Source organism: Anolis sagrei, chromosome 6, assembly GCF_037176765.1.
Source record: "Anolis sagrei isolate rAnoSag1 chromosome 6, rAnoSag1.mat, whole genome shotgun sequence".
In the NCBI taxonomy this organism is placed as follows: domain Eukaryota; kingdom Metazoa; phylum Chordata; class Lepidosauria; order Squamata; family Dactyloidae; genus Anolis; species Anolis sagrei.
Genome location: NC_090026.1, coordinates 130299491 through 130319638, shown reverse-complemented (window position 1 = coordinate 130319638; position 20148 = coordinate 130299491). Strand labels below are relative to the sequence as shown.

At 42.8% G+C, this 20148-nt stretch overlaps 1 protein-coding gene across 1 annotated transcript; it reads right to left on the bottom strand.

The window, feature by feature from the left end:
* Positions 1 to 1245: 1245 nt before the first annotated feature.
* On the bottom strand, positions 1246 to 17095 carry LOC132779812 (cathelicidin-2-like). Its single transcript, XM_060783476.2, has 4 exons — positions 16579 to 17095; positions 11381 to 11488; positions 3691 to 3768; positions 1246 to 2298 (listed from the first exon to the last, which is right to left on the bottom strand). Exons 1-4 carry the CDS (start codon positions 16780 to 16782, stop codon positions 2158 to 2160), a joined length of 531 nt encoding a protein of 176 aa, XP_060639459.2. The 5' UTR covers positions 16783 to 17095; the 3' UTR covers positions 1246 to 2157.
* Between the last annotated feature and the right edge of the window lie 3053 nt (positions 17096 to 20148).

The window sequence follows — 20148 nt, the reverse complement described above, 5'->3', positions numbered from 1 at the left end:
TGTTCAACATCTTCATTAATGACTTGGGTGAATGTTTAGAGGGCAGGCTGATCAAGTTTGCAGAGGACACCAAATATGGAAACTTACCAATGAAGGAGCCCCCGGTGGTGCAGTGGGTTAAACCCCTATGCTGGCAGGACTACAAACCGACAGGTTACAGGTTCGAATCCAGGGAGAGGCAGATGAGCTCCCTCTATCAGCTCCAGCTCCTCATATGGGGACATGAGAGAAGCCTCCCACAAGGATGATAAGAACATCATATCATCCGGGCTTCCCCTGGGCAACGTCTTTGCAGACGGCCAATTCTCTCACACCAGAAGCGACTTGCAGTCACTCCTGACATGACCAAAAAAAAAACCAATGAAGGAAATAATAGCCCCAGCCTCAGCCACAAAAAAGTTTCTGGAGGAGAACAACTACTTTCAAAGTAAGGACTGCACAATTAAATAGGAAATAACACTTTCAATCCAGGAACAGGAAAAAAAATCAAAGTTTGTTGCATAGTGTAATCTCTTCTTTTTTTCAATAATTTTTTTATTAAAGACATACTTATTATACAGAACTGGTTACAAACTATGTTCTAAAAGAAGAGAAAAATCGAGAAAAGAGAAGAAAGATAAAAGAAAAAAGAGGGAGAGAAAGTGAGGAAAAGGAGAACAGAAAAATAAAAAAAATATGAGAGATATATGTATATATGTGAAAAATTATAAGAATAAAGAAAATAAAAGTTATAGCTACAATTTCATCTATTTCTTTGTGGTGGTCTCAAAATACAAAATGGTTCATTGTTATATTTAAACCTAGTGTAATCTTTTTGCATTGTCGCAAACCTTATGATTAAGGCACAGCCTGGGCAGCACTTTGAACAGCTCCAGTTTTTTTAAAAAAAAACACACACATGGAAACTCTCAATTTTTCATGGAAACTCTCAATTTTTCATGCCACAAGGGAGACTCCACCCACAGGGAGTCCCCAGCCAATGACAGCTTGGATCCTAGCTTGGCCATTCCCCAGACAATCAGGGGAGGGAGTAGGTTTTTTGAATGGCTGCCAAGAGAGATCAAATGTCTTGCACTGTACTGTGTGGTTATGCCGGATTCTCTTTAGAGCGGAGACTCTGTACCAGACATCCTTTCAGGCCTGAAAGCAAACTAACCTTCTGTTATTGCCTTCAGTCTTGGTCTACACCACTCCCTTGTGGCAGACAGATGATTTTGGAAACATGCTTAGGGAAACCCATGCTGCAGTTGTTTCTTCCAAAGCATAGAGCTGATATAATATTCCCAATGCTGGCTGAGAATATGACAATAAACCAATTCCTGCTGCAGTTAAAAACAAACACCTTTTAGTTCCCACCCAATACAGTAAAGAAAAGTAGATAGCATGAATCTATATAAATAAAAATGTAATGTTCGTTTGTGGGATTAACATAATTCAAAAACCACTGGATGAATTGACACCAAATTTGGACCAAACATACCTGCCAGGCCAACGAGTGACCATCACTCATAAAAAACACTGAAAAACACAACAGAAGGGACTTAAAAGGCCAAAAAAGCAAAAAGACGCTGCAGCGCATGTGCAAAAACAACTCCCCCTGACAAACAAAACAAACCATAACATATACACACTCTCTTCTGGACTACAGATCCCAGCATCCCCTAGACCCTTTAGGAGAGGAGGATGATCCAAATGCACTGCTTCCAAACTGTAAGCTTTCTTCTCCTTGGATTTTTCGAGAGGACCCCAATTCCTGCATATTTCCAATTTCCTAATCCTGGATTGCAACTCCCAGCAATCCTCCAGACAGATAGATTAGATAGAAATAGATAGGTAGGTAGATAGACTGATCAGGAGGAGAATAGGTCCAAGAATAGGTAGAGAAGGAAGAATGAGGAGAAAGAGGAAGGGAAAGAAAAGGAAGGAAGGAAGGTAAGACTAAGAGAAGGAAGGAGAGAAAGAAAGGAGGAGAGAAAGAGGGAGGGAAGGCTGGCCAGAGCAACGCGTGGCGGGCACAGCTAGTAAGCAATAATATTTAGCAATATGATGAGTCAGATAAGGCTATAGCAAAGTGTTATGCGTTGAAGCCCCAGCTTTGCAAGGGGTTGGTAATAGCAACGCAAATGCCTCTTGTTTGGAAGGGGATCCATCGTGCCGTTATTTTCCTTCAATGGCTTTCAGGGCTGCGGTGGAAAAGGACGATGGGAAATAGGGCTCCGCATCCATTCGAGGGTTTGGTGCCTTCACTGCTTCGGGCCGGGAGCTGGATTTCGTTTTCCGTCCACCGGAAGAAGCCCGCTAAAAGGAACAGGAGGAAGCAAGAAGCAAGAAAGATCTCAATAAATCAATACATCCGAGAGCAAGTCAAGCCTGAGCCTTGAAGGCAATGCCACTCAACTGAGGCCATCATACTGTGTGTGGACACATCATGTGATGGCATGGCTCAATGCAAAAGACAAGAACGCAGCATGGAATGGAAAGGAGAAGGAAAAGGAGAAGACTGCAATAGTGTTCAGTTAAGGACAGGATGGCTTTGCAAGACCTGAATTGTTTGCAGCAGAGCTCCTTGTGGATATTATTTAGCCTGATGCTCAGGTGTCAGCGGTGGCCAGGAGGGCCTTTGCACAACTCAAACTTGTGTGCCAGCTGCGACCATACCTCATAAAGTCTGACTTGACCAGGGTGGTCCATGCCTTGGTTACATCCAAACTGGACTACTGCAGTACGCTCTATGTGGGGCTGCCCTTGAAGATGGCCTGGAAGTTTGGATTGGTACAACGGGCGGCAGCCAGGCTCCTTACTGGAGCAAACTATCGGGAGCATACAACACCCCTATTAAAACAGCTTCATTGGCTGCCGATAAGTTGCTGAGTCCATGTCATGACCTATAAAGCCCTAAACAGTTCGGGACCTGCCTATCTCTGCGATCGCATCTCCTTCTATGAACCGGCACAAGCTCTAAGATCTTCCGGGGAGGCCCTCCTCTCGGTCCCACTACCGTCTCAAGTGCGGTTGGTGGGGACGAGAAGGAGGGCCTTCTCGGTGGTGGCCCCCTCGTCTCTGGAACACCCTTCCAAGGGAAATAAGACAGGCCCCATCGCTCCCCTCCTTTTGTAAGAGCTTGAAGACTTAGTGGTTTCAACAAGCCTTTGAAAATGACCAGTTCTAACTCAGCCCTACACAATGTAGAATACGGCCTTATTTTTCCTACCAATTACTCAGTGTGATGGATAACTATGATATGTGGATTGAATGAAATTGTGTGAAAGCTGCATGATTGGAACCTATATATACCTCTGAGGATGCTTGCCACAGATGCAGGCGAAACGTCAGGAGAAAATGCCTCTAGAACATGGCCATATAGCCCGAAAAAACCTACAACAACCCAGTGATTCCGGCCATGAAAGCCTTCGACAATATATAAAGATGTCATCTGAAGAAATGAGGCCTGGAAAACTACTGAATTCATGAACTGTAATTAAAAGTTGCTGTACTGTTGACATGGCTAGAGACAAACTCTTGGTGGAAAACAACATGTTTACATTACTTAGTGACAATGACTCTTTGAAGTCAAAACAAGGCCACTCAAGAAGAAAAACCAATGATCACTTAAGGAAGCAAAAGCCAACATCTCTCTAGAGTCCAGATGTCTTGGCTGGTCTCCTTTCGCTGTTGGAAAAGGCCTCTCACCTGGCATTTCACGGAGGTCAAAGGGGAATCTTGCATGAAGTTGAGAATGGAGACTTCAGCGGAGCAGTCCTTCACTGCCTGGGGAAGAGAAGCATTAGTTGGGGTTGAGACCCATTCTTCTTGACCTGGGATATATATTTTGGACTGCAACCCCCATCATTCCATTCTTATCCATACCTTCCAACTATTTCAATATTTTGTATGGACAGTGCCCAGGCCCGTAGCCAGGATTTTGATTCGGGGGGGGGGGGCTGAGTTTGTTTCGGGGGGGGGGTCTGAGTCTGAGTGAAAGAGGGTCTACCCTAGCAAACCTTTTGTATCGTTACCCCAATACCCCCATGCATATGGGATATATTGAGTATGGTGATCAGAGCATGATATGAATAAACATAACAGTTTAAATAATGCACCAGTAAGGCCTTTTCGCGGACCATCATGAGAATTTCGGAGGGGGGGGGGGGCTGAAGCCCCCCAAGCCCCCCCTCCCCCCCCCCGGCTATATGCCTGGTCAGCAATAGTGGAAATTATATGGGAAATTCCTTCTTTCCTTCCCTCTTTCTCTCCCTCCTTCTCTTCCTCCTTCTCTCCTTCCTTCCTTCTTTACCCTTCTTTTTTTCCTTCCTTCTCTCCTTCTTTCCCTTCTTCTCTCACACTTTCTCTCCTTCCTTCTCTCCTTCCTTCCTTCTTTACCTTTCTTTCTTTCCTTCTTTCTTTCCTTGCCTCCTTCTTTCCCTTCTTCTCTCCCTCCTTCTCTCCTTTCTTCTGTGGGGGGCGTGGCCGGGGGAAGAAGGAGGGGGAGGAGGGATGGATTTAGAGGTGGGGTGGGGGAGGGTAGGGGCATGTCGTGAACGTGGGGGGCGTGGCGTGAATGGAGGGTGCGTTGGAAAAAGGGTGTATGGGAGGGTAGGGGCGGAGTGACGGAGGATGGGAGCGTGGCTTGCGCGGAGGGTGCGTTGGCCGGCTGGCCATGTGCGCGCGCCGGGGACTTGCGGCGGGGCGCCATTGCACATGCTTAGTTGTTTTGTCTAATTGTGTGTTTTAATGTTGTTTAGAATTTTGAATCGATTTGTGCATACCTTGTGGGTTGAGGTATGTGCATGGTAAATTTGGTAAATTTTCGTCGGTTTTTTTTTTTGAGTTTTGCTGTCCTGTTGGACGCCCTTTCTCTTTTTATATATATAGATGCTATGCCCTGAGTCCCCTTCGGGGTGGGAAAGGCAGAATATAAATGTTTTAAATAATAATACACAAATAATTATTGGATTATATAGTAAATAATGTTTTTTTCTTTTATCAGTGTGATAAATTCCATAAAATGCCAAATGTTACAATTAAATATTAATACTTAAAAATGTTTTACATTCATATTTGTAGGCATTTGCCTTGTTTTTGAATTTGATTATCTTGTGTCATCTTATTGTTAGCTGTTGTGAGTTCAGTGGAAGAAACTTACTTACTGCCTATTACAGGGAAAACCAACTGATCCTGAATCCATCTAAAACACAGACATGTGCCTTTCATCTCAAGAACAGAGAAGCATCCCGAGCTCTGAAGATCACCTGGGAAGGAATCCCACGGGAGCATTGCAGCGCACCCAAATACCTGGGAGTCACTCTGGACCGTGCTCTGACCTACAAGAAGCACTGCCTGAACATCAAGCAAAATGTGGGTGCTAGAAACAATATCATACGAAAGCTGACTGGCACAACCTGGGGATCACAACCAGATACAGTGAAGACATCTGCCCTTGCGCTCTACTACTCTGCTGCTGAGTATGCATGCCCAGTGTGGAACACATCTCACCACACTAAAACAGTGGATGTGGCTCTTAATGAGACATGCCGCATTATCACGGGGTGTCTGCGCCCTATACCACTGGAGAAATTACACTCCTTAGCCGGTATTGCACCACCTGACATCCGCCGGGAAGTAGCAGCCAATAGTGAAAGGACCAAGGCAGAGACATCTCCAGCTCATCCCCTGTTTGGGTATCAGCCAGCACACCAACGACTTAAATCTAGACATAGTTTTCTAAGATCTACAGAGACACTTGCTGGAACACCTCAGCAAGCGAGAGTCCAAAAGTGGCAGGCTCAAACCCAGCACCTCAACCAATGGCTGATACCAAATGAGAGACTCCCTCCTGGGCACACAGAAGACTGGGCGACTTGGAAGGTGCTGAACAGACTGCACTCTGGCACCACGAGATGCAGAGCCAACCTTCAGAAATGGGGCTACAAAGTGGGATCCACGACATGCGAGTGCGGAGAAGAGCAAACCATTGACCACCTGCTGCAATGCAACCTGAGCCCTGCGACATGCACAATGGAGGACCTTCTTGCAGCAACACCGGAAGCACTCCAAGTGGCCAGATACTGGTCAAAGGACATTTAACCAACTACCAAACTCACAAGTTGTGTATTTTTCTGTTTGTTTGCTTTCTTCTGTTAGAAATGTAATATAATGGACTGGCTGCAAATAGTGGAAGAAAGCGGGATAAATATAAAGATGATGACCATATTATTAATAATAATAATAATAATAATAATAATAATAATAATCTGAAACCACAACATAGCCATTTCTTAATTAATATGATCATTGCATTTATTTAGTTCTCACTTTCCTCTCTTAAACAAGACATACAAATATTCCCAAAAGGAATTCAATAGTATATATCAGCACAGGAGCTTTCAAATATAAGCAAGATACCTGCATCTCTCACATAAACACAGCATCATGCCAGCACCACAGTGCACTCCTCCTGAGGTCATAATATAGCCATGTATGTATAAAAGTTAGTGTCTGTGGGTTTATATTTACTTTTTTTGCAGGGATGTCAGACAGAAAATGTATCTTCCACTTCAGTCTCACTTGGGGCTTGATTCAGGAGCATCACAGAAGGAGATTCAGACCAAGAAGATGCCAGACTGGAGAATGGGGTCATCTTAACTTGACACAAATCTCACATGAACAATAATTCTTGTTATTTTTTTTCTTTCTTACAGGAAGAAAAAGAAAATCTGAAATGTGCCTAGGGATGGATGAGAATTTTTCTTCGAATTTGAGCAAAATATGGAATATTCTGGAAGAGATTTTGCCTCTTGAACGTTCCTTTGCTCACTTGCAAGAATCCAGGAACGTATCTCTGGTGCCTTCCTTCACAGAGGTAAGTATGTCCCAGCTGGGATAAGGCTGCTTCTTAGACTTTGTCTCCGGAGGGCGTCATTGTCTAAAAGCAGTTCTTCAGCTTATTTCATCGGGATCCCCATGCCTACGGGTTGAGCCCCATTGGGCTAACTGGGCCCCATTGGGCTGAAGAGACGTCAGACTGCATGGGATCCCACCCCACACACACGCACACATTGGAAGGCCAAGAAACCAAAGGAGAAGATGGATGGAAGGAAGGAAGGAAGGGAGAGAGAGAGAGAGAGAGGAAGAAGAAAGGGAAGGAAGGAAAAAGGAAGAAAGGAAGACGGATGCCATCCTTATTTGGGCCTCCAAATGGCTGAAACTGAATCAAGAGATGAAGCTGATGACCTATAGCTCAAGACAAAACAGTTTCCTGGAGAGAGGAAGCCTGCCACGAATGCAAGAGGATCCCAGGGCTCAATAATGGATTGTTTTTCAGCACTCCCATCTTTTAACCTGACAATGCAGGCCGCAGCTGGTTGCCTGAATTGGAGCCGAGAAGGAATTTTTCCCCATTGTTCCCAAATTGGCTAAGGGTGGAAATGGGTTTTTTCGCCTTCTCTGCATTGCCTTCCTCCTGGATTGCTGCAAATGTCCTTTGATTTGTAGCTCAGGAGGAGTTAAAAGATCGGTTTTCCCAGGAAGAAGAATGGATCACCTCTTTTTTGTTCAATAAAGTTCATGAAGCCATGCTCATTTCATACTAGCGTGTTGTGTTGTTGCTTGACGTATTTTATTATTTTATTATTATTTACTTTATTTCTATACCGCTTTTCTCAGCCCTTAGGCAACTCAAAGCGGTTTACATAATACAGATTATCACAGGACAGTATCATAAACAAATTAAAACACATTATACATTCTACATAACAATCAATATAAAAAAACAATCATTATCATAATCATAATCATAGCGCCTCAACAACAAATCAGAATCCTTTCTCGTAATCCTTATTCCATATTCCTATGTTCGATTGCACTGTGTTCCTATATTCCATTGCACTGATTAGCCAAACGCTTGTTCGAAGAGCCAGGTCTTCACCTTCCTCCGGAATGCCAACAGCGAAGGGGGCCTGTCTGATGTCTGCAGGTAGGGCATTCCACAGCCGAGGGGCCACCACCGAGAAGGCCCTGTCTCTCGTCCCCGCCAGGCGCGCCTGCGATGCAGGCGGGACCGAGAGCAGGGCCTCCCCAGACGATCTTAATGTCCTGGTCGGTTCATAGGTGGAGATGCGTTCAGAGAGGTAAGTAGGGCCGGAACAGTTTAGGGCTTTATAGGCTAACGCCAGCACTTTGAATTGTACCCGGTAGCAAATTGGCAGCCAGTGGAGCTGGTGCAACAGAGGAGTGGTATGCTCCCTGAGTGCCTCTCCTGTTAGTAACCTGGCTGCTGAGCGCTGGACCATTTGAAGCTTCCGAGCAGTCTTCAAGGGCAACCCCATGTAGAGAGCATTGCAGTAGTCTAAACAGGATGTAACCAGAGCGTGGACCACCGTGGTCAAGTCAGACTTCCCAAGGTACGGGCGCAGCTGGCGCACAAGTTTTAATTGTGCAAAAGCTCCCCTGACCACTGCCGAAACCTGGGGGTCCAGGCTCAGCGATGAGTCCACAGTCACTCCCAAGCTGCGAGTAAACATTCAAAGACAAATGAAATAGATGGCTGCTGAGCAATCTTTTTCACCCTCACTTCTAATTATACTTCCTGTGAGCAAGTTAAAAATATTCCCCCCGAAAAAAGATTTTTTTAAAAAAAGCACCTGATTTTTTTCTCTGCTGGTGAGGAACTATTTTGCACTGTCCTATTAGAAAATAAACATGAAAATGGGAAACTTATAAACTTATTTTAGTCCAATGTGGACTAGGCAAAACTACGGTGAGGTGGATTTAGAATTGGTTAAATGGACGAAGATTGTTAAGGAAGTGGTCTGCAAACACTTAGAAGCAAATGCGGTCATCGCTAGTAGTCAACATGGATTTATCAAAAACAAGTCATGCCATACTCATCTGATCTCTTTTTTCGATAGAGTTACAAGCTGGGTAGATGCGGGGAATGATGCCGTGGATGGAGCGTACCTGGATTTCAGGAAGGCCTTCTTTGACAAGGTCCCCCACGACCTTCTGGCAAGGAAACTAGTCCAATGTGGGCTAGGCAAAACTACGGTGAGGTGGATCTGGAATTGGTTAAATGGACGAACCCAGAGGGTGCTCACCAATGCTTCCTCTTCATCCTGGAAAGAAGTGATGAGCGGAGTGCCATCAGCAGGGTTCCGTCCTGGGCCCGGTCCTGTTCAACATCTTCATTAATGACTTAGATGAAGGGCTAGAAGGCAGGATCACCAAGTTTGCAGACAGGACCAAATTGGGAGGGAGAGCCAGGATTGCAGAGGACAGGAGCAGGATTCAAAACGATCTTGACAGATTAGAGAGATGATGGGCCAAAACTAACAAAATGAAGTTCAACAGGGACAAATGCAAGATACTCCATTTTGGCAGGAAAAACGAAATGCAAAGATACAGAATGGGGGACAATGCCTGGCTTGAGAGCAGGACGTGTGAAAAAGATCTTGGAGTCCTCGTGGACAACAAGTTAAACATGAGCCAGGAATGTGATGTGGCGGCAAAAAAAGCCAATGGGATTTTGGCCTGCATCAATAGGAGCCTAGTGTCTAGATCTAGGGAAGTAATGCTCTCCATGCTCTATTCCGCTTTGGTTAGACCACACCTGGAATATTGTGTCCAATTCTGGGCACCACAATTCAAGAGAGACGTTGACAAGCTGGAATGTGTCCAGAGGAGGGCGACTAAAATGATCAAGGGTTTGGAGAACAAGCCCTATGAGGAGCGGCTTGAGGAGCTGGGCATATTTAGCCTGAAGAAGAGAAATTCTGAGAGGAGACATGATAGCCATGTATAAATGTGTGAGAGGAAGCCACAGGGAGGAGGGAGCGAGCTTGTTTTCTGCTTCCTTGGAGACTAGGACGCGGAACAATGGCTTCAAACTACAAGAAAGGAGATTCCATCTGAACACGAGGAAGAACTTCCTGACTGTGAGAGCCATTCAGCAGTGGAACTCTCTGCCCCGGAGTGTGGTGGAGGCTCCTTCTTTGGAGGCTTTTAAACAGAGTCTGGATGGCCATCTGTCGGGGGTGATTTGAATGCAATATTCCTGCTTCTTGGCAGAATAGGGTTGGACTGGATGGCCCAGGAGGTCTCTTCCAACTCTTTGATTCTATGATTCAGTGCAGGTTTCTCTTCTTCTACCATTGGTTTCTCTTGCAGAATCCCTCTTCTCTCTGCCTCCTGATTTTCTGGGCACGTCAAGTCTGTCGACATCACAACGCGGGTGTCATGAGTAGTGGGTTGTCATCAGTTTTCTTGTTTTTCTGTCCAGATCCATCAGCTTGTGTCCAGTTCACAATTCCATCAGTGTCTCTAATGACGGGGATGGCCCGGGGGTTGAGAGCCTTGATCGTATTTCCACCATTCAATTTGCTCTTCAAAACCTTTCTGATTATTATTATTATTATTATTATTATTATTATTATTATTCTGACACAAAAGCACATTATGTCACAGCAAACAAGACCTATATGCTGGATTTCATTGTATTATTATTATTATTATCATTATTATTATTATTATTATTATTATGCTGCTTTATCTCTCCTGCGGGAGACTCGAAGCAGCTTAACATAAAAGCATCACATACTAACTCAGTGTTTCTCAACCTTCTTAATGTCTCAACCCCTTAATCCAGATCCTCATGTTGTGGTGAACCCCAACCATCACATTCTTTTCGTTGCTTCTTCACAATTGTCATTTTGCTCCTGTTATGAATCGTAATGTAGATACCTGATATGCAGGATGTGTTTTCATTCACTGAACCAAATCTGGCACAAAGACACAATACGCCCAAATTTGAATACTAGAGGAGCTGGGGGGGTTGAGTTTGTCATTTGGGAGTTGTAGTTGTTGGGATTTATAGTTCACCTACAATCAAAGAGCATTATGAACTCCACCAATGATGGAATTGAACCAAACTTGGCACACAGAACTCCGATGACCAACAGAAAACACTGGAAGGGTTTGGTGGGCATTGACCTTGAGTTTTGGAGTTGTAGTTCACCTACATCCAGAGAGCACTGTGTAGTCAAACAATGATGGATTGGGACCAAACTTGGCACGAATACTCTATATGCCCAAATATGAACACTGGTGGAGTTTGGGGGAAATAGACCTTGACATTTGGGAATTGTAGTAGCTGGGATTTATAGTTCACCTACAATCAAAGAGCATTCTGAACTCTACCAATGATAGAATTGGGGCAAACTTCTCACACAGAACCCCCATGACCGACAGAAAATAATGTGTTTTCTGATGGTCTTTGGCGACCCCCTCTGACACCACTTTGTGACCCCCCCCCCCAGGGGTCCCAACCCTCAGGTTGAGAAACGCTGTACTAACTTAAAATATACAAGTAGGCAAAACGACCACTCACCCCATTTGTCTTGTATTTGCAGTCTCCCATTCGGTAACTGGAGGTCTTCTGGCAATGGGTCTCCTTGACGGTGAAGTTCATGCTGAAATGGACTCCCCAGCTAAATCTCTTTGGGGACAAAAAGGGAGATAGATAGATAGATAGATAGATAGATAGATAGATAGTAGATAGAGTAGATAGATAGATAGATAGATAGATAGATAGATAGATAGAATAGATAGAATAGATAGATAGATAGATAGATAGATAGATAGATAGATAGAGATGGTAGATAGAGTAGATAGAGTAGATAGATAGATAGAATAGATAGATAGATAGATAGATAGATAGATAGATAGAGATAGATAGATGGTAGATAGAGTAGATAGAGTAGATAGATAGATAGATAGATAGAGTAGATAGAGTAGATAGATAGATAGAGATAGATAGATGGTAGATAGAGTAGATAGATAGATAGATAGATAGATAGATAGAATAGATAGAATAGATAGATAGATAGATAGATAGATAGAGATAGATGGTAGATAGAGTAGATAGAGTAGATAGATAGATAGATAGATAGATATAGATAGAGTAGATAGATAGATAGACAGATAGATAGATAGAGATAGATAGATGGTAGATAGAGTAGATAGATAGATAGATAGATAGATAGATAGATAGATAGATGGTAGATAGAGTAGATAGATAGATAGATAGATAGATAGATAGATAGAGATAGATGGTAGATAGAGTAGATAGAGTAGATAGATAGATAGATAGATAGAGTAGATAGAGTAGATAGATAGATAGATAGATAGAGATAGATGGTAGATAGAGTAGATAGATAGATAGATAGATAGATAGATAGATAGATGGTAGATAGAGTAGATAGATAGATAGATAGATAGATAGATAGATGGTAGATAGAGTAGATAGATAGATAGATAGATAGATAGATAGATAGAGATAGATGGTAGATAGAGTAGATAGAGTAGATAGATAGATAGATAGATAGAGTAGATAGAGTAGATAGATAGATAGATAGATAGAGATAGATAGATGGTAGATAGAGTAGATAGATAGATAGATAGATAGATAGATAAATAGATAGATGGTAGATAGAGTAGATAGATAGATAGATAGATAGATAGATAGATAGATGGTAGATAGAGATAGATGGTAGATAGAGTAGATAGATAGATAGATACTATAGTTCTAAAGTACTTACAAAACTAAAGTTCTGGTGGTGAAAATTTCAGAACTCTAACAAAACTTTCAAAATTTAATTATTATTTCATTATTGGTGATTTTAATAACAGAACCAATTAGGAACTGCCATTTATTATGAAATTTTGAGAGTTTTGTTAGAGTTCTGAAATTTTCACCACCAGAACTTTAGTTTTGTAAGTACTTTAGAACCATTTAGAACCATGGATTGCCCAAGCCTAATAGATAGATAGATAGATGGTAGATAGAGTAGATAGATAGATAGATAGATAGATAGATAGATAGATAGATAGATAGATAGAAAGATAGACACACGCAATGACATAAGAAGGCATCAGGTCCTTCTCCAAGGTGCTTAAAATCAAAGGGAGGATCCTTCTGAAGTTGTCAGACCTGGTGCCCTCGGTGCCACAAAGTTGGTGTGGTGAAGGGCCGCTTTCAAGTTCTTCATCCTGAAGGAAACCCATTTCCTTGGCCAGATTTTATTTTCCACCATAATTTACAAATAAATTCATTAAAAATCAGACAATGTGATTTTCTGGAGGTGTTTTCTCATATTGTCTTTCATAGAATCATAGAATCAAAGAGTTGGAAGAGACCTCATGGGCCATCCAGTCCAACCCCTGCCAAGAAACAGAAAAATAGCATTCAAACCACCACTGACAGATGGCCATCCAGCCCCTATTTAAAAGCTTCCAAAGAAGGAGCCTCCACCATCATAGGTAGACCTCATAATTGTGGTCTACCTATGATGTCAATTGCAGACATTATATTATATTATATTATATTATATTATATTATATTAATTTGTTCATTCATTCAGTTGTTTCCGACTCTTTGTGACCTCATGGACCAGCCCATGCCAGAGCTCCCTGTCGCCCGTCACCACCCCCAGCTCCTTCAAGGTCAATCCAGTCCCTTCAAGGATGCCATCCATCCATCTTGCCATATATATTATATTATATTATATTATATTATATTATATTATATTATATTATATTATATTATATTATATTATATTCTCAGACCTCACAATTTCTGAGAATGCCTGCCATATATATTCTGTTGTTGTTCATTTGTTCAGTCGTTTCTGACTCTTTGTGACGTCATGGACCAGCCTACGCCACAGCTCCCTGTCGGCCGTCACCACCCCCAGCTCCTTCAGAGTCACATCAGTCCCTTCAAGAATGCCATCCATCCATCTTGCCATATATATTATATTATATTATATTATATTATATTATATTATATTATATTATATTCTCAGACCTCACAATTTCTGAGGATGCCTGCCATATATATTATGTTGTTGTTCATTCGTTCAGTCGTTTCCAACTCTTCGTGACCTCATGCCAGAGCTCTCTGTTGGCCGTCACCACCCCCAGCTCCTTCAGAGTCAAGCCAGTTCCTTCAAGGATGCCATCCACCTCACAACTTCTGAGGATGCCTGCCATATATATTATGTTGCTGTTCGTTCATTCAGTCATTTCCAATTGTTCGTGACCACATGGACCATCCCACACTAGAGCTCTCTATCGGCCGTCACCACCCCCAGCTCCTTCAAGGTCAATCCAGTCACTTCAAGGATGCCATCCATCCATCTTGCCATATATGTTATTTTATGTTATGTTATGTTATGTTATGTTATGTTATGTTATGTTATGTTATGTTATGTTATGTTGTTATATTATATCCTCAGACCTCACAACTTCTGAGGATGTCTGCCATAGATGCAGGCGAAACGTCAGGAGAAAATATTCATTCCAGACCTTGGCCTTGCTTTATATAATGCAACCAGGAAGCAGAAAAGACACCTTTAAAGGCAGTCTAAAAGGGGAGGATATTTTCCTCTTCTGCAAAGGATGAATGAGCCCATTTTCCCCTAAATGTGCCCCAAACTGGCCTCTTTGGGTATGTTTTTTGGAAACAGAGAAAGTGTGACCCAACCAGCACTTGGCAGGACACGAGGAACAGAAAGTTCAACCAGGAACTTTTAAAGCAAAATAAATTTTAAAAAAATCAGAGTTAATTACGGTGTCGTTTAAAAAGCAATAGATACTGCTTTTTTCATATGCATAAGAATGATGTTGTTTCCATATTATTTCATTGATTGTGCACAATATAATATAATAGATCAGCATTTCTAATTTCTTCTAGAAAGTTTTTGGAAGGTTCTCAATCTTTCTTGAAGCATAGATAAAAATTGCACGATATACATCAATTGTTTCAAAGTCTGGTTTGCTGTGAGTTTTCCAGACTGTAAGGCCATGCTCCAGGAGCATTCTCTCCTGATGTTTCGCCCACATCAATGGCAGGCATCCTGAGAGTTTGTGAAGTCTGTTGGAAACTAGGCAAGTTGGGTTGCGAGATACACACACACACACACATATCTATGAAATAATATACATGGTGGGAAAAAGAACTCTTGTCCTCTGGAGGCAAGTGTGAATGTTGCAATTGACGATTTTGATTAGTATTGAATGGCCTTGCAGCTTCAAATACTAGCTGACTCCTGTCTGGGGAAATCCTTTGTTGGGAGGTGTTCTTTAAAGTCTATTTGGAGGCTTCGGTCAACTTTGCATTAATATAAAATAATAATAATAATAATAATAATAATAATAATAATAATAATGTGTGGTCAACTTGGCTCGGACTTTCAGGTGGGCCACAGTGGCACTAATAATGATAATAATAATAATAATAATAATAATAATAATTGTTATTGTATCCAACAGCATAAAAACTTAAACTTTTGAACGGGCATATATTTTCACTCCCAAATTTGTAATTCTCTTTCTCAAGGTAGATTTTGCCCTTCCTAAATGGAAATGATGCAGGGATTTTCACCCAGATCCATAACAGCAATACAATGCCTCGGATTTTGCAATGCAACTATCTCTGTTTTCAATCATTGTAATGCTTTGTAGGCTCAAGCTTAGGCCAGCTTTGATTAATCAAATAATAATAATAATAATAATAATAATAATAGGAATATTCTGCTGATGTCGTCCCAAAGTTGTAAATGAATGATAGACGTCTTCCATCCTGGCTTCATCTCAGTTCCCTGGCCAGATGTTGATTCTTCTTGATTGGTGTTGATCTTATCTTGACTTCCTTCTTAACATTGTAAACATTTATCTAATCACTATCCCAGTTCTTATCAGAGTTTACTTTTCAGTTCTTATTAGCAACTTTTAATTACAGTCCAGCTAGCAGGGAGTTAGTCACTGCAGGTCTTGATCTTTTACTGGCGTTCCCAAAATTATTAACTCCATCCATACATCCTCCTATTCATTCCTACACATCATATTAAATCCACACTGATCAAATGTGCAATGATATTTTTGTGACACCTGCCCCTCCTTCCCTACCAGTCACACCTGCGAAGAAGGTGGGACAGAGAGCAGGGCCTCCCCTGACCATCTTAATCTCCGAGATGGTTCATATGAAGAGATATGTAGATGTTGATTCTTCTTGATTGGTGTTGATCTTATCTTGACTTCCTTCTTAACATTGTAAACATTTATCTAATCACTGTCCCTGTTCTTATCCGAGTTTACTTTTCAGTTCTTATTAGCAGGTTTTAATTACAGTCCAGCAAGCGGGTAGTTAGTCATTGCAGGCCTTGGTCTTTTACTGGTGTTTCCAAAATTATTAACTCCATCCATACATCCTTCCATTAATTCCCACACATCAAATGTGCAATGATATTTTCGTGACACCTGCCCCTACTTCCCTACCAGTCACACCTGCGAAGAAGGTGGGACAGAGAGCAGGGCCTCCCCAGAACATCTTAATCTCTGAGATGGTTCATATGGAGAGATATGTTCAGATAGGTAAACAAACCTCTGAGGATGCGAATAGCCACAGATGCAGACAAATCGTTAGGAGGGAATGCTTCTGGAGCATGGACATACAGCCCCAAAAACTCACAGCAATCTAGTGATTCTGGTCATGAAAGCCTTTGGCAACACATAGAACTTATTTACCGTTTTGTGGATGTTCCGGAGCTTCAGTAGCCTGAAGACGGCCGAGACTCCCGTTGTCCCTTCGTTATAATCTTCGACCGCCATCCGGGCCACTTCAAGGGGGCTCAAGACCAAAGCAACATCCAATGCGGGAGAAGAGGCCCCCTCAGAGACCCTCAAAACCAAGGCCGAGAAGGCGAATCCCACCAGGACGAGCAGCCCCATGTCTGACGCTTTCCAATGAACGAAACCAAACTGAGGCTCTTTGCAAACAGCTGGCTCTGAAAAATGCTGGAACTCGCTCAGCTTGGCCAAAGCCACATCCTCTCAAAACAGCCCCTAATCTGCGCATAGCTGGGACGTAACATCAATGGCTTTCCTTGAGAAAAAGGGATGCCTTTATGTCTCCGTTCCCAAGTCTATCTCGGAAAAGGAATGCTTTGCACAGCTGGCAGCAAACAGCTGTGTTGAAAGAAAGATCAAGTAGCAATCCTTCCGAATTCTTGGCGAGGAAAAAGAAAAAAACACAATTTGGGTGTTTTTTTGTGTCCCGTTCTGTTCAGGTTGTTCTGAAGCAAAGCAAAACAAATATAAATAAAATGGTCTATTGCCAAATGCTACATCTCCCCATCTGTATAGGATATGGGGCATACCTTTTCACTATGCCAATACTGTTAAGGTGATACAATTGCTCATTTGGAGGTTGCAAAATTTGGAAGTTTCTTAAGCAGAGGCTGGATGGACATCTGTCGGGAGGGTTTGGATAGTGTCTCACTGCTTGGTAGAAGGGGGTTGGACTAGATGGCCTTCGGGGATCCCTTCCAACTTTAGCATTTTATGATCAGCAAGAAGGAAAGGGTCAGCATTATGTTTCCCTCCAAACTATCCTTACTGGACTTTGGCAGCTGACATGCCTTCAATGTTTATTGAGATTATTGTCATGGTTGGTCCTGAAAAGGTCCGTTGGTTGTTTTGCTTGCTTGCTTGCATGCTGCAAGTCACCAGGAAAAGACCATAATGATCCAAAAAGCTATAGACCAATCTCCCTGTTGTGTCACCTCTACAAAGTTCTGGAGAGTCTTATTTTGCATAGAATTATGGAAAAAATAGACCCCTGTCTGATTCCACAGCAAGCTGGCTTCAGGAAAGGCAAAAGCTGCACATCGCAAGTGCTGAACCTGACTCAGCACATAGAAGATGGCTTTGAAAGGCATCAGATCACAGGAGCTGTCTTCATAGACCTGTCAGCGGCTTATGATACCGTGAACCACCGCCTCCTCCTGAGAAAAATGTATAGTATCACAAAGGACGACCACCTCACCCGCCTCATAGGAAACCTGCTACAAAACAGGAGCTTTTTTGTTGAGTTCCAGGGCCAGAGAAGCAGATGGCGGAAACAGAAGAACGGCCTGCCTCAGGGGAGTGTGCTCGCTCCATCCATGTTCAACATCTACACAAATGACCAGCCACTGCCAGAAGGGACAGAGAGTTTCATCTATGCTGATGATCATGCCATCACCGCTCAAGCAGGGAGCTTTGAGATGGTAGAACAGAAGCTCTCCGAAGCTCTAGGTGCCCTTACTGCCTATTACAGGGAAAGCCAGCTGATCTCTAATCCATCTAAAACACAGACATGTGCCTTTCACCATAAGAACAGACAAGCATCCTGAGCTCTGAGGATTATTACCTGGGAAGGAATCCCACTGGAGCATTGCAACACACCCAAATACCTGGGAGTCACTCTGGACTGTGCTCTGACCTACAAGAAGCACTGCCTGAATATCAAGCAAAAGGTGGGTGCTAGAAACAATAACATACAAAAACTGACTGGCACAACCTGGGGATCACAACCAGACACAGTGAAGGCATCTGCCCTTGCGCTATGCTACTCTGCTCCTGAGTATGCATGCCCAGTGTGGAACACATCTCACCACACTAAAACAGTGGATGTGGCTCTTAATGAGACATGCCGCATTATCACAGGGTGTCTGCGCCCTACACCACTGGAGAAATTACACTGCTTAGCCGGTATTGCACCACCTGACATCCGCCGGGAAGTAGCAGCCAATAGGGAAAGGACCAAGGCAGAGACATCTCCAGCTCATCCCCTGTTTGGGTATCAGCCCGCATGCCAATGACTTAAATCAAGAAATAGTTTTCTAAGGTCTACAGAGACACTCCCTGGAACACCTCAGCAAGCAAGAGTCCAAAAGTGGCAGGTTCAAACCCAGAACCTCAATCAATGGCTGATACCAAATGAGAGACTCCTCCCTGGGCACACAGAAAACTGGGTGACTTGGAAGGTGCTGAACAGACTGCGCTCTGGCACGAGACGCAGAGCCAACCTTAAGAAATGGGGCCACAAAGTGGAATCCACGACATGCGAGTGTGGAGAAGAGCAAACCACTGACCACCTGCTGCAATGCACCCTGAGCTCTGCCACATGCACAATGGAGGACCTCCTTGCGGCAACACCAGAGGCACTCCAAGGGGCCAGATACTGGTCCAAAGACATTTAATCAACTACCAAGCTTGCAAACGTTGTGTTTTGTCTGTTTGTTTTGTTAAAAATGTAATACAACTGTCTGGTTGCTCCTGACACGATAAATAAATAAATCCTTACTGGACTGTAGTCCAGGTATTTGCTACTCACTAACAGAGCATCAGTGTCTGCCAGGATAAGACTGGGAATGCAGAGAACATATTGGGCTAGACTGGGAAGGTGCTGGGAAGTGGAGATAGGACAGGGAGAGCTCTGCATTTTAAGTCTTTTGGATAAATCAATGACTCTCAGCATTCCTAATGCTGCAACTCCTTCATACAGTTCTTCATGTTGTGGTGATCCCCAGCCATTACATTATTTTCGTTGCTATTCCATAACTGCAATTTTGCTACTGTTATGAATCATAATGTCAATATCTGATAGGCAGGATGTATTTTCTTTCATTGGTAAAGAAATACCTGTTATGCCCAAATTTGAATACTGGTGGGGTTGGGGAGATTTTTGTCATTTGGGAGTTGTAGTTTCTGGGATTGATAGTTAACCTACAATCAAAGAACATTCTGAACTCCACTAACGATGGAATTGAACCAAACTTGGCACACAGAATGCCCATGACCAACAGAAAATGCTGGAAGGGTTTGGTGGGCATTGACCTTGAGTTTGGGAGATGTAGTTCACCTCCATCCAGAGAGCATTGTGGACTCAAACAATGGATCTGGACCAACATTGCACCAATAATCTATATGCCCAAATGTCAACACTGGTAGTGTTTGGGGAGGAAAAGACCTTGACATTTGGAAGTTGTAGTTGTTGGGATGTATAGTTCACTTACAATCAAAGAGCATTCTGAACTCCACCAACGATGGAATGGAACCAAACTTGGCACACAGAACTCCCATGACCAACAGAAAATGCTGGAAGGGTTTGGTGGGCACTGCCCTTTAGTTTTGGAGTTGTAGTTCACCTATATCCAAAGAACACTGTGGACTCAAACAATGATGGATCTGGACCAAACTTGGCATGAATAATCAATATACCGAAATGTTAGCTCCAGCCAACCTAGCAGTTTGAAAACATGTCCAGAGGAG